This window comes from Haliotis rufescens, unplaced genomic scaffold, assembly GCF_023055435.1.
Source record: "Haliotis rufescens isolate VD_foot unplaced genomic scaffold, xgHalRufe1.0.p SCAF_19, whole genome shotgun sequence".
NCBI classification, from domain to species: Eukaryota; Metazoa; Mollusca; class Gastropoda; order Lepetellida; family Haliotidae; genus Haliotis; species Haliotis rufescens.
In genome coordinates, this window is record NW_025963879.1 from 16265686 (window position 1) to 16290109 (window position 24424).

Sequence of the window (24424 nt, forward strand, 5' to 3'; positions counted from 1 at the left end):
AAAATGGAGTAACTAAGAAAATTCAAAACAAATTGATATGAATTACAACTGATATTGATACAAACACTGTCTCAAAATACTTGGTACCGACAAGGTTAATCTTATAACATACACTAAATATAAGGAACACCATGCATTACTTACACAAAATAATTTGAAGATAAAGAACTTAGATTGAGGATGGTTTTACAGTGCTTTAAGCAATATTCCAGCCATATAACACTTTGGTACAGTGGGAACAGGTTTGTCATCTTTTACTGATGTTGGGAATAGAACCCACACAATAAGCCAACATGTTCACAATTAGTTTATTCCACCGTTCACTACTTCTGTGTTCAAAGAAGTAGTACAAGATACAGGTGGTGCCATCGGTACAGGCCTTGTGTTAATCTTGACACTATCCATCATGCATGTCATGTCTTCCTTTTACTAAGCATCTTTTATACATGGAATAAAATGAGTGAGGAAATTGGTTTAACTCTGCTTTGAACAGTATTTCAGTCATATCGCTGCATATCAGCTTGATATCAGTTGGTTGGTTGGTTTGTTGTTTAACGCTGCACTCAGCAATATTCCAGCTATATGACAGCTTGATATCGGAGCAATGCTGCAGTGATGAAGGTCTTACATGCTTTCCACTTTCGTGAACACCATGAGGCTGAGTATGGTGCAGACAAACCTAGAAGGATAATTGGGGCAAACCTAGATTCAAACCCACAATCATAGGTTACTATGGACAAGGGACGCAACTCTGCACAGCAAATTGCAGCGCCAAAGACGACTCGGCCACCTGTGCCACCACAAGTCTAGAGCAAAACATGTACATAAATACAATGTGTGTTTGTTGTTGAACGCCAAACTCTACATATTCCAGACATATGAAGGTGGCCTGTAAACAGTCAAGTCTAGGCCAACCAACCCTGTGCTTGACATTGTAAGTAACGATGTAGGCCATTGGGGTACATTGGGGTACATTGGGGTACAAAGATATGCAGTCAACCGAGTCACCAAATCTGTACACCGGATCTTTTGGGTGCCTCTTCGGGACCGACCATTTGATATTCTGGCTAGGGGCCTGGGATTTTGTATCAAGATTATATAATTTTTCAGCTACAGCTACAAAAACTACGGAAGCCATTTAGGGCCATTTGTTTTTTTGTTTTTTTCGATACTATCTTGAAATTTCAACTTCTCTATCTTGAAATTTCAACTTAGTATCTTGAAGTTTCAACTTAGTATCTTGAAATTTCAAGATAGTATCGAAAAAATTTCAAGATAGTATCTTGAAATTTCTAGATAGTATCGAAAAAATTAAAAAAACAAATGGCCCTAAAAGGCTTCCGAAAAAAACAGATATTTTGTAATTAAAACTATGAACCTGAATGTTATTTTCAGAAAACACCAAGCAACAATGTAATTTTTGTGGCAGGAAATTTCTTTTTTTTTCAACAGTCTGAAGCATAAAATATTTATTAAGGAATTTGGGGGGACCAAATATTTTTTTTCAACAAAATACCAGGCCCTCTATCTAGAATATCAAATGATCAGTTCCTGACAACTGAGAATCCCCACAGGAAGAAATGCAATGAACTAAGTAACGATAATCTCAAGCAGCCATAAACAGAAACATCAGGATGAGTTCTTCATGATGGATGATTTCATCTTAATATTTATGTACAGCAAACATGAAGCCACTACAATAAATACAAATGAGAGCACGTCTTGTGGTTAGCAACCTCAAAAGGGCCTAGGACAGACTATGTCTCTCCTAAACAAGCTACCAAATCATTTCACAATTGACTGAGATGTTATTATCATGAAACTTTCGTAACCAATTATTTATAAAACAAATATATCATGCAAGGGTATTGTTGGTCAGAGACCAGGTTGGGCCTTCAGTGTACAAAATGGGATATTAGAAGCAGATCAAAACAAAAGTTTACTGCAATGTAACTTGGTGTTACATATGCTCCTCAAAGAAGTTAAGGATCACCCAATTGTCATGTTACTATGTCATGCCATGTCATTGCTTCTTTTGAGTACTGGTTTTGTTTGTTTGTTTCTTGTTTAACGCCCCACTCAGCAATATTCCAGCTATATATCGACGGTCTGTAAATAATCGAGTCTGGACCAGACAATCCAGTGATTGACATCACGAGCATCGATCCACGCAATTGGGATACGATGACATGCTGGTAGAATCGATACAAATGGGACAACCAAATGTCTGACAGTTTCTCAAATTAATCTGACAAAATTTCATGAATGGTCTCAATACCAGAGGGCAGCACTTTTAACGATACACAAAAAAGTCATAACGAAGGCAGTTACTGATAATGACCCTGTCATCAAGTCTACCAGGAGAGCGAATCAGTGTTCCAGTTATATCATGGTGTGTTAGCTTAACAGAGGAAAGCCCAAGTTATGAAGGTCTCAGACTTAACAATTTGGTAAAACACATGGGCATGGGTATGGCGCTGACAAAACTACAAACATACTTGGGGAGAACCGGAATTTGAACCCACAATCATAGATTTCTGGTGTGACCAAGGGATGCAACTCTGCACAGCAAACTGCGGAGCCTTAGATGACTGGGCCACCCATGACCACAGTTTAACATAGACTTACAACAGTCGTAGCACTAAGATTGCTTCATGAAAGAAATGTGGTTATTTTCACTTATACAGCACAAATATTCATGACACATGCTGGATTCTATTTCGACTTTCAACAGTTAGTGTTCTTGATTAGCATTAACTGGCTTTGTCTCAAGGAACAGCATATTTGTTGAACGCTGCTCAAATAAGTTTTAGCTATTTGTTTATTGAATGAATCTGATGGCAAGTCCTGTAAATGACCTTGATAATTACAATGCAATAAGGATGACCACAAATGCTCGTTATCTGTTATAATGGGGAATTCTGAGGCATAACAAAACAAAATGCAAAATTACTTCTCAATGACCAACCTACAACTGATTTCAATGTACATGATGTATTGTAAATACATTAATTCACGACTTTCAAACTCCCAAAACATCCCATGGTTATTTTTTTGTGAGTAACATAGAGCACATTTGCAACTCAGCCAGCTGTGAATGCTGGATAATTTACAAGCTCATTTCCTGACTCAAATATGACAAAATAAAAAATGTACAACAGCTAAATCAGTCAACCTTCTCCCTTTTGACATGCACATTGGTCAAAAATTGATCAGGGTCTATCTGGGGTGTGTGGAGCTCAGTTGGTTGAGATTCTGGCAAAGTAGACAGAGCCAGGCTGTCGTTAATGTCGTCCATGTCCTCCAGCCCTGGCAGTGTGAGGCCCGTGTCACCAAGGTCAAACAGCGGCAAATTAGACAGATCCTCCTGAGGTTCATACTGGATCAATTCATTTCCTGAAATCAGAGATTCCGGCTTAGTTTGTCTGTTGCAATATTCCAGCAATAAGGATATTGTTTGGTTTGTTTGTTGTTTAACACCGCACTCAGCAATATTCCAGCTGTATGATGGCGGTCTGTAAATAATCGAGTCTGGACTAGACAATTCCAGTGATTGACATCATGAGCATCGATCCACGCAATGACATGCATCAACCAAGTCAGCAAGCCTGATCACCCTATCCCGTTAGTCACCTTTTATGGCAAGTATGGGTTGCTGAAGACCTATTCTACCCCAGAATCTTCACGGGTCCAGCAATAAGGAAGCAATATTCAAGCAATATGGAAGGCTGCTTGTAAATAATCAAGTCTGAACCAGACAATCCATTGATTGATATTATCTTGCTTTGTTTGTTTTTTAACATGGCACTCAGCAATATTCCAGCTATAAAGCAGCTGCCTGCAAATAATAAAGCCTGGACAAGACAATCCAGTGATTTATATCATCTTTGTTTGTTTGTTTTCTAACACCACACTCAGCAATATTCAAGCTGCATTATCAAGTCTGGGCCAGACAATCCAATGATTGATATTATCTTCCATTGTTTGTCAGTTTGTTTACACCGAATCCACCAATTTTACAGCTACATGGTGGTTGCCTGCAAATAATCAAGCCTGGACCAGACAATCCAGTGATTGATATTATCTTTGTTTCTTTGTTTGTGTGTGTTGTGTTTCAACTCTGCACTCAGCAAATATTCCAGCTATATGGCAGCTGCCTACAAATAAACAGGTCTGGACCAGACACACCAGTGACATGAGCTATATGACCCATGCCCTAGGGGTTTGATCTACCAAACCACCGAGTCTGGTCATCTGATCATTAAGTAGACTCTTACGACAAGCATAGGATGCTGGTGACCAATTCTAACCCAGAACTCACAGGGCCCAGCTTAGTTAACGTGAGTATGTGATGTAAAACCACTATCAGCATTATTCCAGGCATATCACGGCAGTCTGTAAATAATAAAATCTTGTCGAAACAAACCAGCTGTTCACAGCATGCCCACAATCCATGCCACTGTGGTACAATGACACACAATGAACAGATGCTAACTGCTTCATCCCATGTTAGCTTTTATGACAAGTCTGGGGTAATGGGGACTTTGAATCTCTATAGGAGTTAGTGATATGGAACTGTATGGGTAACTGTTTGTTTGTTGTTTAATACAAGTTATATATGTATGCCCTTGATGAGAGTACTAGTCGTGTTTACATGCAGTCTCACTCACCCAAGATTGTACCAGTGTTTCCAGGTTTCTGGCCATCCAGATTTGTCTGCAGTATCTGCTAAAAATCATCAAATGCATCAATCGACTTAATAACATCTTGTTGTTTAACGCCGCACTCAGCAATATTCCAGCTATAGGATAGCGATCTGTCAATAATCTATTCTGGACCAGACAATCCAGTGATTGACATCATGAGCATCAATCTATGCAAGTGGGTTACAATGACAGGCATCAACCAAGTCAGCGAGTCCGTACAACCGATCCTGTTAGTTGCCTCTTACAACAAGCATGGGAAGCATGGGTCTTCAGCAACCTGTTCTTGTCATAAGAGGCCACCAATAGGATCGGGTGTTCAGCAACCTGTTCTTGTCATAAGAGGCCACCAATAGGATCGAGTCTTCAGCAACCTGTTCTTGTCATAAGAGGCCACCAATAGGATCAGGTGTTCAGCAACCTGTTCTTGTCATAAGAGGCCACCAATAGGATCAGGTGTTCAGCAACCTGTTCTTGTCATAAGAGGCCACCAATAGGATCGGGTGTTCAGCAACCTGTTCTTGTCATAAGAGGCCACCAATAGGATCGGGTGTTCAGCAACCTGTTCTTGTCATAAGAGGCCACCAATAGGATCGGGTGTTCAGCAACCTGTTCTTGTCATAAGAGGCCACCAATAGGATCAGGTGTTCAGCAACCTGTTCTTGTCATAAGAGGCCACCAATAGGATCAGGTGTTCAGCAACCTGTTCTTGTCATAACAGGCCACCAATAGGATCGGGTGTTCAGCAACCTGTTCTTGTCATAAGAGGCCACCAATAGGATCGGGTGTTCAGCAACCTGTTCTTGTCATAACAGGCCACCAATAGGATCGGGTGTTCAGCAACCTGTTCTTGTCATAAGAGGCCACCAATAGGATCGGGTGTTCAGCAACCTGTTCTTGTCATAAGAGGCCACCAATAGGATCGGGTGTTCAGCAACCTGTTCTTGTCATAAGAGGCCACCAATAGGATCGGGTGTTCAGCAACCTGTTCTTGTCATAAGAGGCCACCAAATGGATCGGGTGTTCAGACTCGGTGACTCGGTTGATGCATGCCATCGTACCCCAATTTGTGCAGATGGATGCTCAGGATGTCAATCACGAGATTGTCTGGTCTAGACCAGATTATTGACAGACCGCCATCATAGAGCTAAACAACAAACAAACCAACAAGCATGGGATACTTCAGACATGTCGAACCTTTTCTTCCTCAGAATCACAATCGGGGGCATCAAAAATAAAACAGAAGACTATAATTAAAGATAACAAATCTTAATAGAACAGTTAGAAGTTGTAAGACGACCTGAAGGAGAGGCAACAGTATACAACATACATAGTGTATAACACTTACTGTATCTGCAGCCTTAGACAGTGGCGACTCCGGACTGAACAACTGAAACAATTGTAGTCTTGTTAGTCTAGCCAACTCAAACATGACTCTTTCACTTCAAATACAATTCCATATAAATAAATTGCAAGTGATCCTGTGGCATTTGACTGGTTAACCAAACAATGTTTTCGTGTTCATATCTCCATAAACCCAAACAAAATTAGGCCACACCCACTGACAGACTACTGTTTCCTGATTGGCAGATAATAGAGTGAGTGAGTGAGTGAGTTAATATTTAACGTCACATCGGCAATATTTCAGCCATATCGTGACGATAGAGTGAGTGAGTGAGTGAGTGAGCAATATTCCAGCAATATCACGGCGGGGGACACCAGAAATGGGCTTCACACATTGTACCCATGTCGGGAATGGAACCCGGGTCTCCAGCGTAATGAGCGAACGCTTTAACCACTAGGCTACCCGACCGACCCTGGCTGATAATAGAATGGGCAGGACTTGTGATGCATTATTGCGCTGAACGATGTCACTGATCTGTACTGTTGTCTACAAGGTCTTTTGTGTTAATGATTAAATAAGCAGCCACGGAACTATTTATTGTTGACATATTTATTTGAATTGACTTTAATACGTTTTTGAATTTATGGAGTTATACACGCAACAACCAGTGCACACAACAAATTTGTTCAGTTAGTTAATTCATCCATACCAAAGTAGATACACGAACAGTTGCATACAGCCAACCCAACAGCCAGTCAGGAACACACATTTATATGTTTCAATATTATTTTAGCAATGATTAGATCTATACATTTTATAAAATTACAATTTTTTAGATAATTTGATTCACATAATGTGCCTAATTCTAAAAATTCTAAAACTAGGACTCAGAATGTAAGTTAAATTCAAACAGAGTCAGTTGTCAAAAAATCACATCAGTTTGTGCCCAAACCTTTGGAGTCTGCTTGCCCAAACATGGCTCCCAGCTCAACTGTTAGTATTATCAACTGAGCTTACTGGACAGAATGTTACTAGACTCGGGCTTCAGACTAGTGGTTAGACTGTCATCCAACCTTATAAGGAAGTCAATGCATTATGTGTCAACTTATTGATATTTATACCTCACTGTCATTGTTATTGATACCTAATATTTCATAGTAAATTATGCCTATTCAAAAAAATATTTTTAAAAACATGAATATGTAGTAACAAGTATGTCCACTGAAATGAAAATGCAGGTGTAACAACCTCTTTGGATTTGTACAAGACTGTAACAGACAACTTGTTTGTGGTGATGAAGAGTCGGCCATAACCATGGTAACTGTACTTTGATAATAACTTAATAAACAAACAAGCAATTACTCAAGGTTTTTTAATGACTGCAACCAGAGATTAGGAACAAGAAAAGGCAGCAAGCATTGTGACAGCCCCAACTTACTCCCAACAACATGCTGGTGTCAAGGCTGTACTGTCCTCCCGACAACAAGTCCTTCAACTCATTGATGTCCGTCTGCAGGATGTCCAACTGCTCCGTCATATCACCCCTGCAACACAGCAGTAGCCACATTAGGTACCAGTAGCAGTATCACAAGTGACAACGGGGATATATCAAAGATTCCATACTAGTGTGTTCACAATACATGGACCTTGTCATCAGGCAATCAGTATCACAAGTGACAACGGGGATATATCAAAGGTTATTCTGCTAACCATGGTAACCTTTTCATGATAGGGAATGATCATACCCTAAAACATTTCCTCTTGCCCATATGTTACACTGAACATGGAACACATGGCATTAAGCAACTGGCAAGAAGCTAACACTTCCCCTGTATCTGTAATTGCTGTAATCAAATAATCTTGGTTGCAGTGTTGTCATACCTGTCCACTGTGTCAGCGCTGATGACGGAGGATGTTGGGATGGGTGCTGAGGTCACCTGCATGTTGACGACGCCGGGGGTGGTGGCAGCAACAGTGACTGCCGGGATGGGCATAGATGGAAGGGTAGCAGGGATTGGCATGAGGTTCGCAGAGTCCGACATGAGGTTGCAGGGGGTCACTTCACTGAGAAGGACATCCTGGACAAAACAAAACATTCTGCTTTATTCACTTGGTTAATGCATGCCATTGTACCCCAATTTGCGCAGATGGATGTGAGGATTGTCTGGCCCAATAGTTTACCACCTTTAGACTTTAGAAAAGAATAAGTGACAAACACATTCTAATAAGTTTTGTGTGTTTATTTGCAACGCCGCACTCGGCAATATTCCAGCTATATGACTGCAATCTACAAATAATCGAGTCTGGACCAGAGAATCCAGTGATTGACATCATGACCATCGATCCACGCAATATGATGATGATATGCATCACCTAAGTCAGCGAGCCTGACCACCCGATCCCGTTAGTCGCCTCTTACAAGCATAGTCGCCTTTTACTGCAAGAATGGGTTGCTGAAGACCTACTCTACCCAGGATCTTCACGGGCGTAATTGAGATATTAGGGATGCTTACTTACAGGTGAGATAATAAAGATAGTTCCTAAGGGGTGAGGTAAAATAGATAATCACTTAGAGGTGAGATAATCTGGATAGTTACTTACAGCAGAGATAATAAAGATATTTTCTAATGGATGAGATAATAAGGATAGTAACGCATTATTGCAATAACATGGATAGTAACTAATAAAATGCTAAAGATGAGATAAACTGGATTGTTACTTACAGGAGAGATAATATGGATATTTACTTACAGCTGAGATAATAATGAGAGCTAGTTACAGTTGAGATAATAAAGAGAATTAGTTACAGTTGAAATATCAAACAGTTAGTTACTTAAAGTTGAGATTATATGGATAGTTAGTTACAGGTGAGATAATATGGATAGTTAGTCACAGGTGAGGTAAAATGGATAGTTACAGGCAAGATCATATGGATAGTTACTTTCAGGTGAGATAATATGGATAGTTACTTCAGGTGAGATAATATGGATAGTTAGTTACATGTCAGATAAAATGGATAGTTACAGATGAGATAATATGGATAGTTATTTTTAGGTGAGAAAATATGGATAATTCTTTACAGCTGGAATGACATGGATAGTTACTTACAGGTGAGATGTCGTCATCATCTGTGACATGAGGACTGAGATTTGGCAGTGAATCTGTTACTTCATGGATGATTGGTCCTGAGGCCTGGGATTGGGTGAAGTCAAGTTCACTGGTTGACGGCTGCAACAAGAACAACACACATGGCTACACATTCAAACTCAATTACACTTGGTGAAATCAATGAAGCACTTGTAAAATGTCTTTTACCTGTACAGTGCTCAGATGTCTCTGAAAGGTTCCTATACTTGGAAGATTCCTAAGAATTCTAATTAGGACACTCAAAGGAAAAGCTAACCTTCCTCTGTGTAAAATCTTGTGAAGAAAAACACAAATCAACAAAACTCATTACCACGGGAAAAGTCAAGCATATCCAGTGAGTGAGTGAGTGAGTGAGTGAGTGGGTTGGGATTAACGCCGCTTTTAACATTATTCCAGTTATATCACGGTGTGTCAGCTTAATGTGGTAGGAAAGCCCGAAGTGATGCAGGTCTAAGACATTTACCATTTCGTTGAAACCCACGAGCACTGGTATGGTGCTGACAAATCTAGAAACATAATCAGGGCGAACTGGGATTCGAACCCACAACCATAGGTTTCTGGCGTGCCCAAGGGACGCAACTCTGCACAGTAAATCGCAGCGCCTTAGACAACTGGGCCACCTTGAAGCATTCAAATATGAACAATAGTGTCAGTTGTCAATAGTAAACCAATTCTCCACTTTGTTAATCAGTGTGCAGATTTGTTAAATTTACAATCTTTTCCAAAGAATTGACTGGCATATTGATCACAATAGCACAAGCATTTTAAGCACAGGAGACTTCAGGTTAGCTCAATCATTCGAGGAAAGGGGAAAAAATGCCTACTGACTTGGAGATGAAATACTGAATATTCAAAATACTTAATAACTGTAAATAAAAGCAACATAACCCTTTAAGTAATCATTAGAAATCTCGGATTCTGACTATTTCATTGTATGATTCCAAATATAGAATGACCAGGTCTTTGAATGGCATTTAGAAGTGATACACATAAGGAAGAGAATTTATGGATGTCAACTTCTTTATTATGAGGAATACGTTTTAGAGTATATAGTGCTTACTCCTTCATCAGGAGAATGAATGCTATGAAGCAGAGAACAACAAAAGTAATAAGATAACAAAGGTGGCAAATTAACAAGGGAAGCAAACAGTTATCTGGTGTTGATAGGTGATTAGCATTGGACAAACAGAAGTCAAACATTAACAGTTAATTAGTGCTTATAGGCGACAACGACGGATAACAGTAAACCAGGGCTTAAATTATCACTGACTGGTCATGGACAATGGGCAGCTGGGAGACAGGGTGTAATTAGCACTGATGGGCATAGAAAGGTCTGTTACACTTACAGACTGAACAGTGTAGGGTTTGCTTGTCTCTTCAATGGACAACTGTCGACTCAGCTTGGGCTGCTTGGCGTTGATCTGACTGGCATTGTTCAACATGAGCGGCATCACTCTCTTCCTGGAATTGGTGGGGATTCCCCGGTTCCCTCGCACCAGTGTCACAAGGAACTGGATCAGCTGGCAAAAAATAACCACCATTTTCAAACAACTATAGGAATAAAACAGAAAAATTCATATGTAGGTTTTCTTATTGATAACTGGATGATCAGGATACAGCAACACCTCTCCCCTTCCACAGTGTAGTGCTACCACGGTTACCTTGTTGATGCTCTGCTGCTGTTGAGGTGCTTCTGTCTCAGAATGGCCACCTCCTCCATAGTGCCTCATTCTCTCAACAAACAACCAACCTCCTAACTAGGCCACAGCAACACCCCTCCCTTCCACTGTGTAGTGTTACCATGGTTACCTTGTTGACAATCTGCTGCTGTTTGAGGTGCTTCTGTCTCAGATTGGCCACCTCCCTCCATAGCGCCTCATTCTCTCTACAACAAAAAACGGAACAAACATGTTGAGCCTACTAACCTGCAAGACACCAACATCAATTCTGTCATGTCAACAGTGTATGTCATCACTAGTGCATGACTATAGTCCTTCAAACAAGCATATAGTCGACAAAGTCATCTATATCCCCCTCCCATTTTAGCACGTTATGGTCCCAAACCAGGTAACTGACCCAACATTTCCCTGAGCCCATGTCAAAATAGCTGCAATGGAAATTCTAAAATAAACATTTCTAAAACTCCTTAATATCAAATGGCACCAGTTCAGTATGTGCTTTATATATAGACATGCAATGTTTGGCAAGGAAATATTTAACAGTTTATTTGTTATACTCCATAAGTGGACCCACCCTATATTAAAACTTAAATCCATCTTGTTGCCATTGAAATGTAAAAAATAAAAATTTCTAAAAGTGCTAAATATCAAATGGCACCAGTTCAGTATGTGCCTGGTAGACATCCAAAGTTTTGTTAGAAAGTATTGAATGGGTTTTGAGTTGTGCTCCGGAAACGAACTCTATCCTATAGGACCTAAGTCCAACTTGTTGCCATGGAAACTGTTGGGGCAGGGGATAATGATGTAAAATGAAAACCTTACTTCAGTCATTTCTTGTTGTCTTAATGACAATTTGACAAGAATATTTATGAAACCATGTCACTTATCCCTTAAGTGGTGTGTACATGTGAAAACCCTGGCAATTTCACCATACCTGCTTGTGGGTTTCACCAAAGTCGTAAACGTCTGAGACCTGCATCACTTGGGGCTTTCCTCCCACATTAAGCTGACGCGCCATGATATGACTGGAATACTGTTCAAAGCGGCGTTAACCCCAACTCACTCAGTCAGGAACACTGAGTAGTCATGGTTTCTGAACAATTTGTCCATGCTATCAGACGAGTGCCAGGGTGGAAACTGGACTTTTAAAGTCAGGTAACTCCCTTGCCACAGGAAGATGCACTGATCCACTCTGATAGGCTACTGTTGCATGCTGAATCAGTCAGTTGTTCTCCAAGGTAAAACTTATACTGGTAAGGTGACAAGGGGTTTAACATTGCATTCAAGATTATTCCACTTATATAATGATGTGAATGCATGTGTGTGGTTGCTTTGCTGGTTATGGTGCCAACCAAGTGAGCTGCCATGCATTTAACATGGAAACCCCACTTGGTCACAGTATACCAACTCCTAGCCGACTGGTCCTTGTTTTAACCTCTTAATGCTGAATACCAGGCAGGGTAACAACAAGTACCATGTTTTAACATCTTTTGGTATGACGCAGCCAGGGATCGAAGAACCAACCTTCCATGCTCTATCCACTAGACCAAGGATAATATTGTACTGCTAAGTACTGTAACTAAAGAATAAAATATGTTAGCTCTGTCTACCTCTTGAGTGTGTCCATTTTGGCTGTGATGGTGTCCTGCTTGCCCCGGAGATTGCGAACATCAGCCAGCACCTTGGAGACATCCTCCTGTTTCAACTTGATGGACTCCACCTTCACACCAGGGGACACCTGCATCACACAACACAAGGGTACCAGAGGCGACACTCACTACAAGTCATTCTAAATGACCCTTCAACATGTGAAACACACAGGCATCATACAACACAAGGGTATCAGAGGCTACACACACTACAAGTCATACTACATGACCCTTCAACATGTGAAACACACAGGCATCACACAACACAAGGGTATCAGAGGCGACACTCACTACAAGTCATACTACATGACCCTTCAACATGTGAAACACACAGGCATCACACAACACAAGGGTATCAGAGGCGACACTCACTACAAGTCATACTACATGACCCTTCAACATGTGAAACACACAGGCATCACACAACACAAGGGTATCAGAGGCGACACTCACTACAAGTCATACTACATGACCCTTCAACATGTGAAACACACAGGCATCATACAACACAAGGGTATCAGAGGCGACACTCACTACAAGTCATACTACATGACCCTTCAACATGTGAAACACACAGGCATCACACAACACAAGGGTATCAGAGGCGACACTCACTACAAGTCATACTACATGACCCTTCAACATGTGAAACACACAGGCATCATACAACACAAGGGTATCAGAGGCAACACTCACTACAAGTCATACTACATGACCCTTCAACATGTGAAACACACAGGCATCACACAACACAAGGGTATCAGAGGCGACACTCACTACAAGTCATACTACATGACCCTTCAACACGTGAAACACACAGGCATCATACAAGTTTACAACACAAGGGTATCAGAGGCAACACTCACTACAAGTCATACTACATGACCCTTCAATATGTGAAACACACAGGTATCATACAAGTTTACAACACAAGGGTATCAGAGGCGACACATGCAAGAGTGGAAACTGGATTTTTATAGTCAGTTAACTCCCTTGCCTCGGGAAGATGCAAACATAACTGAAACATTGATGAGGAGTATTTTGGATGAAAACCACATCCAACACAGGTTTCCTGTATCATGTGAAACCCTGCCTCCCACATGGGGATCCCACCTTTCGTTTGATGTTCTCCATGAGCTCCTCGTGACCTTGCTGGAAGTATGCATGATGGAACTCGAGGTCATCCTTCTCCACCTTCAGGGAACCTTGGTCCACACTCATGACTTTTCGGAAACCATCTGAATATAACACAAGTTCCACGTCATGTTAGCAGGTACATAAGCCGTTATGTAATCACATTATGGGTTCAAAAGAAAGTATGCATAACAACTACCGTATTCAACGTAATAAGCGCCCCGCTCTAATAAGCGCACACAGCAATATTTTCTAATATATTGGCTAGTGAAAAATCCCAATTAGTACCTTCCGATTGATCAATGTACACAGGACTTATTTATTCGTGTATAATACGTATGTTATATGCATTCATAATTATGGGAAATTAAATTCTGGAAAAAATATATCTGTCGTATATAAACATTTCAGTCTGTCAGCATGAACCACGAAATTTACGATCTTTCAACTCTGTTGTTTTTCACCAAAATGATATTCTAATAAGAGCCCCCTATTTCTAACTTTGAGAGCGCCCTAGGCGCTTATTTTGTCGAATATGGTATACATTACTCACCAACAAAAGAAACGTGAATACCTACATGAAGAATTACTCATAGTTCCATACAAGCGGCATGGAGAAATTTAGTCCTTATGATCATCAGGAGAAAGGCATGGAGAAATTCTGGTGAGGTCCACCCTGTATGCAATGACATGTGTTATAAGGCTGTCGGCCTGAGTCGACCTGACCAGTCTATATCAGAGTGAGTGAGTGAGTGAGTTGGGTTTAAGGCTTCTTTTAACAGTATTCCAGTTATATACTCAACGACAAAAGAAAAGCAAATACCATACATGTTGGTTAATATGTGAAGAAATACTCATATTCAAGAGATATAAGATTGGTTTGATGCACAAACGACCATACCTGTATGTTGTGTGAACCGACGCTTATGAACTCATCACATGTGACGTCATAGATCCATGACTCAAGATGCACCATTTGTCTTGTGCAGGATTAGCGTGGAAAGTTAGGAAATCACATTCAGCATATCGTGATAAGAATAAAAACACTCTGAGGTAACAATTGACTGATTGTCAGTTTTGTCAATTAACTGATTGTCATTAATTGTTACACATTGGAAACATCTCCTCTTAACGTACATACTTCTCTATATGTTTCTATGGTTCACGTTTCTTTTGGCCGTGAGTATAAAAATTTGATTGTCCTATGACGTTGGCATAAACGTTCACATAGCAACATATACACACAGTGCAAATTTACATTTACATTTGCACCTGCTCCAGACATGATGCAGTTTTGCTCATGGTGTGAATATACACACATGAGTAAACAGGTTCACATGACAAGTATACTCTCATAGGTATTTCTACACACCCATGCAAATATGCACACATATGTATAGAGGCGCATCGCGGCATGTGAACGTGGTATTAGTCAAGCAATATTACTATCATGACCAAGTAAACTGGGAAAGTCAATGGCAGGATCAATAATGATTCTAACAGCCAGTTATGGATTAGTTTATCCTTGCAAACACTGCTTGCTGCAGCCAATGACAGGGACTAGTTTCTGCATCATTGTGAATGGTCAGCCCAATACCCTCATCCTTCTAAGGCTTTTTTTCAAAAGCTTGTTGTTTCAAAAGCTGTTGGGGAGATGGTGAAACAAGTATGAAAATAACAGGATCTATTTCTATTTCAATCCACCCAAAATGCCTAAGGTAAATCTCAATTCTTTGGGACCAAACTGATTGTAAACCAATCAAATTTCCAAATGACTATTTAGCCCACAGTCAGTGTTCATAGTATTGAAAAACTGAAATATATTCAGATCTATAAACCAAAAAAACCTCAAATTTATTGATTATTCATCTTTGATTTGTTTGTTTTCTAAAGAGGAACAGGAGACATTTTATTTAAAAAATTGTATTCTTGTGTGGGTGTCCTCGACAAGCCATCTGGCATAAGTTGCAGATTACCATGGTTACAGTGAGTGGTGATGCATACAATGGCATAGCTGTCATGGTTTATACAATCAACTGGGGCAGGTGGTTTTTAAGTGAGGAACAGCCCATGCAAATCACAATAACATTATTCAGTTTCAGAATGTGACTTCAAACACAAGTTAAGAAAAATCCCCATCAATTTAGTCCACTTATATATTGATAATCAATAAGTGATGACCAAAATCTATTCAAATGGTTAAAAATGAAGCCAGAAAGACTAAGTTGAAAAATTTGACACAAAATGTCACAAAAGAAGTTAAAGAAAACCTGAATTTTCACATGAGTTGTACTGGGTATATATATAAAACATGCAGCGTAGTTTCTGGAAACATTAACATAGCCTACTTGTCACCATCATAACATCTTTAGTGTAGAAACCATATTTCCCCCAATACACATCCCCGGGGTTATACACACTTCTTTATTTTACAGGGTTAAGGAGTAAAGGCCCCGTGAAGATCCCCGTGCAGTAAAAGGCGACAATGTTTGTTGTAAGAGGCGACTAACGGGATCGGGTGGTCAGGCTTGCTGACTTGGTTGACGCATGTCATTGTATCCCAATTGCATGGATCGATGCTCATGATGTCAATCACTGGATTGTCTGGTCCAGACTCAATTATTTACAGACCGAGGTCAAAAAGCTGGAATATTGCTGAGACAGAGTGCTGCATTAAACAACAAACAAACAAACAAGTTGGGTACCATACACAAACCAAATGAAACCATATTCAATGAGCTAACTATATATTCTATGCTTCTGTTCTATGTCTGTAAATAAATCTGTAAAATACAAAAGAAAACACTGCCTGTCGTGCCAATTTTCTCTGGGCAGTTCTCTATCCACTGGACCACAGAGTCAGTCTATTCTGACAAGTATTGAGGTAATGATTTGAACAATGAACATTGATGAAACAAGAGCGTCACTTTGTTCAAACCACAGAAGACCACAGCATTAAGGGCATTCATACTTCTTTATCTCAGTATTAGGGATGAGCAGTAATTACACTGACCTCAGTAATAGTTCAATCAACATGATCAATAGGCTGGGTTCATACCTAATTTCAAATCCAAGCAATATTACCCCAAAACATAATTTCAAAACATTTACTTCAGTATCATTTTCCTGTTACCATAATGATAAGCAAACAAGGAAGCGGATGATAATAATTCTCGAAGCGTGACAGACATCAACAGGAAAAGCTGGTCTGACGAGATAGTCAAGACAGTCTGCATGTTGGCCCCAACACACACCCAGCAGGGATGATCAAAACCAAGTTAACAAACAACGCGACCTAAGAAGAATTTCTTGATGTCCGACCTTCACGACTGGTAGAGCTTGAACTACAAGTCTGACAAAACCAAGTGGAGTTACAAGCTAGCCTTGCGATCTGGCTAATGCAGTGTTTCAAAATAATGGGTGTCCTGGAGACCCTGAGGTTTGCTCCCATTGTATATGAATGTAGGGTTGGTTGGTTGTTTGTTTTACGCCGCACTCGGCAATATTCCAGCTAAATGGCGGCGGTCTGTAAATAATCGAGTTGGGACTAGACAATCCACATGATCCAGTGATTGACATCACAAGCATCGATCCACGCAATTGGGATCGATGACATGTTTCAACCAAGTTAGCGAGCCTGACCACTCGACCCCGTTAGTCGCCTCTTACAACAAGCACAGTCGCCTTTTACGGCAAGCATGGGTTCTAACCCAGATCTACACAGGTCTGAATGTAGGGACCTTTGAGTTTTTACACTTAGCATTTAATACAGTACTTGAGTCAAAGACCCTTGAATTTTAACATAGCCAATGGATCTTTCACATTGTGTTGATACTGTTGTGCGAGAGAGTGAGTATGGTTCTATGCCCTTTTTAGCAATGTTCCAGCAATATCACGATGGGCGGCGCATGAAATGAGCCAATATCCATGCAGGGAATCGGTGTGACAAACAAACGCTTTAACCACTTGGCTACTCACTCGCCCCTTCACATTGTGTTAACAAGGATCACTGGATGACACAAAGACTTTCTGAAAGAATGCTGGGCTAAATCTACTACTAGTACCAGTTATTCTCATAACTTGAAAGTACAGTAGTTATTATCGTGATTCAAGTAGTACAGTTGGGTCAACTGATAGATCAATGAATGTCAACAAAATAGAGTATTGCAAACAGCATTTCAAATAACACACATAAAAATATGTGTGTAAGATAACTGAGGATGAACTGCAGTCATTGCATTCAATGCTTAATGTAATGTCCTTAAACTATTTTTGACAAAATGCAACAAACTTTCACCAAGTTAACGCGGTTACTGGAAGCATGAATAGAGTGAGTGAGTTTATCTAACGTCGCTTTGAACAATATTTCAGTTATATCATGGTATCTCAGTTTGATGTAGAACAGCTCCAAGTGATGTCTGACTTAGGAGTTTATTACTTCGGTGAAACCCACAGTATTGTGCTCATAAACCCAAAACATAATCATCATGAACTGGACATCAGAGGGATGCAAATCTTTATAGTGAACTACCATCCCTTAGATGACTGGGCCACCCGTGAAGATCCGGGGTAGAATAGGTCTTCAGCAACCCACGCTTGCAGTAAAAGGCGACTATGCTTGTCGTAAGAGGCGACTAACAGAATCAGCTGGTCAGGTTACTGAATCGGTTGATGCATGTCATCATATCCCAATCGTGTGGATCGATGCTCATGATATCAATCACTGGATTGTCTGGACCCGACTCCATTATTTACAGACCGCCGTCATATAGCTGGAATATTGCCGAGTGTGGTGTTAAACAACAAACAAAAATGACTGGGCCACAGGTTCTCCACAAAGCTTCAAGTTATCCCCGGGAGATAATGATCATAAATATGTAAACTTCCGCCTGTATCCACCCCTCAAAAATATATATAAAATTAAAAGGTTTGAGTGGGATATATGCATATATGCATATACAGTCATCCCTCGCTAGAACGCTACCTTTGGGGTCCAAATAATTGATAAGCGTTATAGATGATCAGCGGTTTAACGTAGGTCGAGTCGTAGGTGGTAGATGACCAACAAAACAGTATACATGCTCTGCCTACCTAACACAATCTACGTTGCACGTTTCAGAGTTTCAAAAAAAGATTAGAATAGAAGTTATTTCTGATTCATAGTGTAAAAAAGGATTTATCGAGTATAATATGCGCTTTCAACAAAAAAAAACACATCCTATCCCTTCAGATGAATAAGCAGGTAGATCTATAACAAACTTTGTCAATAAAAGTATGAAGTTTAATATAAAACATCACTAGACGTGAAGATTTACCATTGTTCTGCTCTCAAAGGCATTGTTTTATATGCAGAGATTAAGATTCTGTGTGTATTTTCTCGTAAACTAAGCCGGAAATAGCAATCAGCTGTGCACACGTTTCCTCCCAATCTACTGTCGATTCAGGTAAAACGTACCCAGTGATACCACTTTAAAGAAATTTGATGCAATGGTCGGAAGACATTGTATCTGAAATTATTATTTTATCAGGAATAATATATTCCAATATCGTGTTATTTTAGTTGCAGCTTCCACCATATATACTTAAAATTATAAGAACCACAAACTTAGCACTTTGGTACAGATTGTATGCAGGATATTTTTTGACGTATAGAATGATTTTGACCAGTCACCATAGGGACTTCCCGCTCTACATGTATTTCGATTGCGAAACTGATTGTCAAACTGCCTCAAATATGACTTTTAGCGAGTCATGGTACAGCATTTATGATATGTGTATCCATTCTCTTGCAACTAAAGTTTGTTTCAAGGAGTCAATAGCGGTAATCTGACCGTGGTTGCTGTTAATAACGGTGAGTTGTGCGATCTACCGATCACTTCGCATACGATTTCGCCGAAATTATTGTAAACATTATTGAATGAAATTTTGAATATAATTTAAAAAAATATATTGCAAACATTAGTCCAGATAAACAATGAACATTTTTTTTATATTACCAGATATTATAATAATAGGATTAAATTGCGTACTTCAGTTAGGATTTGTTGACTGGTATTTCCGGTGTTACGTGATCGTGGTGATTAGCTGATAATGTTTTCTGAGATCGGGGAAAACATTGTGTCATTGGAAAACTTGAGTTTATTGAAAATGTTAGTAAATTTTGGGAGCCATGCTTTACCGCGCGCTATAACCGAGTTAGCGCTATATTGAAGCGAGCAATAACGAGGGAACACTGTATATATGTTTTGGAGGGGTGGATATGGGCAGAAGTCTTTCACATAAATGTATATTCTCATGTTGTGTATTCATACAATAACTGCACATTAAAAACATTATTTGGCGAAAACTGTATTAATGAGAAATAAATGTAACAGAGGATAACCAACATGATTTATGTTGTTTATTCAAATGTCCATGTTATGCTGATCCCCACTACACAACCTGACATAATAACATAAAGCACAGCTATTGATTGGTAGCAGTTGGTAAACCTTCTGGTGTGACCATATGAAATACAATGTGTGAACCACGAAGCATACTGATTAATAGCTCAGTGCATCAGTGATCATGGTGATGTAGTTCAGCCTAAGTGCTTTCAGACCTAACATGCCTGAAGTTTACAACTCAACTTTTGACTGGATCACTGATATAAGTACCCGCTTTGCTAATATATTGGCTAGTGCACAATCCCAAATAGCACCCCTTCCGATTGATCAATGTACACAAGACTTATTTATTTGTGTATAATACGCACTCGTGTGTTATATGCACCCTTAATTATTGGCAATAAAATTCTGGAAAAATATATCTGTCATGTAAAATATGCTCAGACTTTTCCTTTGTATCATTTCAGGCTGTCACCACGAAATTTATCTTTCAACTGGTTTTTTTTCACCAAAATATTCCAATAAGAGACACCTATTTCTAATTATGAGTTCGCCCATGTCGCTTATTTCGTCGAATGCGGTATTACATATTGTTACAGTGACTGAGTGAGTATGGCTTTCACACGGCTTTTAGCAATATTCAAGCAATATCTTGGAGGGGACACCAGAAAAGGGCTTCACACATTGTACCCATGTAGGGAATCGAACCCAGGTCTCTGTCATGACGGGCGAACGCTTTAACCATTGGGCTACTCCATCTTCCACATATTGTTACAAAACTATGAACAGCAGCCTAAGGAAATGTTTACTTATTATTTTCTAAATTGTAATGATATTGAATGCTATTTCTATGACAATTTCTCCCAGTCCCAGGGATCTATCACATTCAGTCCCTTCCAGGACACACAGAATATCCCCTTCAAAAGTTGAATATAAAAAGAGTATTTGATCATTATATTCATTATTGACTAAAGGTCAATTAAAAAGCAGAAGCTGAGTCCATTGTTTGTCCAGAGATCTCATGAAACAAATTGATTTTCAACATGTTCAACACTGCTGCTTAGGGCAAGAAGTTTCATTGATTGGAATTTTTAGTATAGATATATAAGCATATTGATTGATAATATAATTAATTATTATGAATATGTTGAATGTGTATAGATAAAAACTACCTATGTGGACCTGCAATTAATCGATCTAAATTCTAATGCTAAACATGAATTAGGCTGATCAACTAAACATTTAAAAATATTTTTTATCTGCCTTCTCATTGTCAAGCATAACCATGGTAATCTTAATAAATGTAAATGTTTCTACATCTTCCCGAGGTAAGGGAATTAACTGACTGTAAAAGTTCAGTTTCCACCCTTGCCAAACTAGGCTGGAATTCTGGGCTCAAACCAAGCACCACCAGTGGCTATTATGAGTTATGTCCCTGCTGTGTCCCTCCTATTGACCAATGAGATTCCACCTCTGATATCACATGCATTTGCTTCACACAAAATGGCAGCGTCCAGTGAAGACAACCTGATCGATAATCTCAAATCTATATTCTAATAGAACGGGTCTTACTTCGTGAAGTGCATCAAATCAAGTGAGCGCCTTGATAAAAAACTGAAGAGATTTGGAAAACATCCGTTGACGCCATGTTGGCAGTACACATGCTTTGCAAATTCTGCGCTCGATCAAAATCTACACTGCAGTTCATGAACCAGATGTCGATTTCGTTACACAATTATGATTGGACTATTCATAGACTCGTTAGTTCAGCCTATATATAACTCCATTAATTCCACCCTAATTCTGCAAGGGTGGAAACTGGACTTTTATAGTCAGTTAACTCCCTTGCCTCGGGAAGATGATGTTTCTATGGTAGTGAATTATTTATTATTTAATATAGTATCAGTATTCATATATTTGTATCAATACACTATTGACCATGTTGACATTGAGAATTTACGGATACATCATACAAATGATATCTTAACATATATCAAGCAAAGGTTTGTGGCAACATTGCCAGGAGCATCAGGACAAGTGCATATTGTCAAGAGTATGAAACCACTCCAAGATGGCTGCAAACTGGGAAACTTACACATGTTGAGCTGCCTGATGAAGCTGGCGATGTTGTTGTGTTTGAAGTACAAGGGCAGCACCTCCCGGGCAAACCGGGACTGGTCGTACACATGGAAGCTGGTGCCATTCTGAAAACATTAACACTAATTCATGACAGAGTGAACATGTTGGTCAACATGGTGAAACTCGTTCCTTCAGATACTACACATCATGCCAACTGACAGAAATATTTTGTGTGTGTATATACTATATGTGTTAATGTCTGTGTGTGTTGTTTAACTCCACACTCAGCATATTTCCAGCTATATGATCATGATGATCGCGGCCTGTAAATAATTGAGTTTGGTCTAGACAATTCAGTGATCAATATTGTGATCATTGATACATGCCATCAGGAATACGAAAACACACAATCAACCAAGTCACCGAGTCTGTCCACCCAATCCATTTGGTCACCTCTTATGCTTATGAGGAATTGATTGATAGGCATTACTAAGAAGTTGACGGATGACAAAGTAGACACAATTTATGGATAAAAACTTCTTTAATACTGTAAAGGTGACGTTTCGCTATAGACATTAGATCCTATTACTGTTGTCAAGCAAGACTTGTGAGGAATACAATCAGTCAATGTCCATAAAAATGAACACTCTGAAACCCTTTTATATTTCTCTATTAGTATATCATTACACGTTTCTTTAATTGTATGGCAGAATTTGTTCTATACTGACTATAGCTCCCACCTAGCTTTCCACTTGTCGCTGAGCTCCATGTCAAAATTGAAGTCTTTACATTAACTTGTTCCAACTGATCAATCATTAATTGTAATTGGTTATCAACAGTTTGTGTATCTTCCAAATGTGAATATGTTAAATGGCATGTTTGGAGCTGATGTAAAATATGACTGATAATCATGATAATATGACCATGCTCATTTGTTGCCTGATAATATAGATTGGTGTTTATTTTTTTGTTTGTTGAACTGTTAACAAAACCATAAAATTTAATAACAAATAAAAGACACATATCATTAATAAATATATCATTTGCATGATTATAGGATAACTAAATAACATATATTCTTAATTTGTACTGATCATCAGAATATGCAAAAGAGTAGAATTACTAGTTTGGATTTTATGTGAAGTCAAAAAGTATTAATTTCATGACAATGGCAACTCAAGCCTCACAGGTTTGAGTGTGGTACAAGAACTGCACATGATAAAGAGGCTACAGTTGCAATGAAAGTATGAAAATCATCAGGATCTAAAGCATAAACTGTGGTAACATTTAAATAGTCCGAGTGCTGTCAGTCATTCTGCAGATAACCGTTAGGAATTACTAAAACTAAACTAAAAATGTCCACTACTCCATGACCCTAGTCAACAAAGCCCAACAATGGTTAGGGGTAGGCCTGTAGGCCTAGGTAGGCTTGGCCTAATTTCTGTCTTGCACCACTCTGCATGACAAGTACAAGGCTCTACGTAATTAGAACATGTCTACATCTCACATCAGTACCTCTTGACTCTATATGTAGTAGAAACTTAAGAACAAAACTTGCAACTACAGCAAATGTGTAAAAGTAGATAATGAAACGACCCAAAAGTGAAATGTCACCATAAACAATTTGTACACCACGCAGGGCACATACGTCGGTTCTCTCCCCTCACCACTGACACTGCGATTATACGTACCTCACCCCAACAAATCAAATCATTCCAAGATGAGTCTTCAACTAATATCCATAACTTTTTCAAAAATGCCGGAACGCTTCCAGTATCGTTACTGTCGGTGACAGAAAACATTTTCCAAAATTTCTGCGTGCAAGGTATTTTCCCTGCATGTACTTCCAGTACGATTGAAGCGCATGCGCGTACTATGAACCCAACAACAAATGTCAGCTCTGTCAATATGGTTCGTTCTTCAGGTGAATAACGTGCTCCGATTTCTTATTAAACGCATTCATTCCACCAGAGAACAAACATCTTGTCTTTATTGAAAACTTTATTTTTGTGTAAGCATGGTTAAAGCGAATATTTTGTAGAATGGCGCTTGTTTTGTACACAAGTTTGTGTGCAATAAACCAGTGGTACACTAATGCGTGAATACACAATTGCAATCAATTAATACAGCCCGAGCAAATGGTAGAAATAAACTACGGATATATAGACTGTATAAGTATGACTATACCACAGAGAAGCACCTTAGCTGCCCCTTACCCCGTGGATACAGAAAGGCTTACGTGAAGTTTATGTGTGGGGAGACGCCTGTACGCGTAGAGACAGGTGCGATATGAAAGTTTACC

At 39.4% G+C, this 24424-nt stretch overlaps 1 protein-coding gene across 3 annotated transcripts; it reads right to left on the reverse strand.

Moving 5' to 3' along the window:
- Positions 1-3057: 3057 nt before the first annotated feature.
- Positions 3058-23977, reverse strand: LOC124137597 (heat shock factor protein 1-like). 3 transcript variants are annotated; one of them, XM_046503970.2, is made up of 12 exons: positions 23814-23977; positions 22139-22247; positions 13637-13761; positions 12485-12612; positions 11005-11080; positions 10542-10715; positions 9157-9276; positions 7930-8126; positions 7487-7592; positions 6052-6093; positions 4671-4725; positions 3058-3396 (listed from the first exon to the last, which is right to left on the reverse strand). In XM_046503970.2, the coding sequence occupies exons 1-12, from the start codon at positions 23922-23924 to the stop codon at positions 3167-3169; spliced, it is 1473 nt and encodes a 490-aa protein (XP_046359926.1). In that variant the 5' UTR covers positions 23925-23977; the 3' UTR covers positions 3058-3166. The 3 variants fall into 3 exon arrangements, with proteins under 3 accessions (XP_046359926.1, XP_046359925.1, XP_046359927.1); XM_046503969.2 differs by having other exon boundaries at positions 4671-4728; XM_046503971.2 differs by lacking the exon at positions 6052-6093 and having other exon boundaries at positions 4671-4728.
- Positions 23978-24424: the final 447 nt, after the last annotated feature.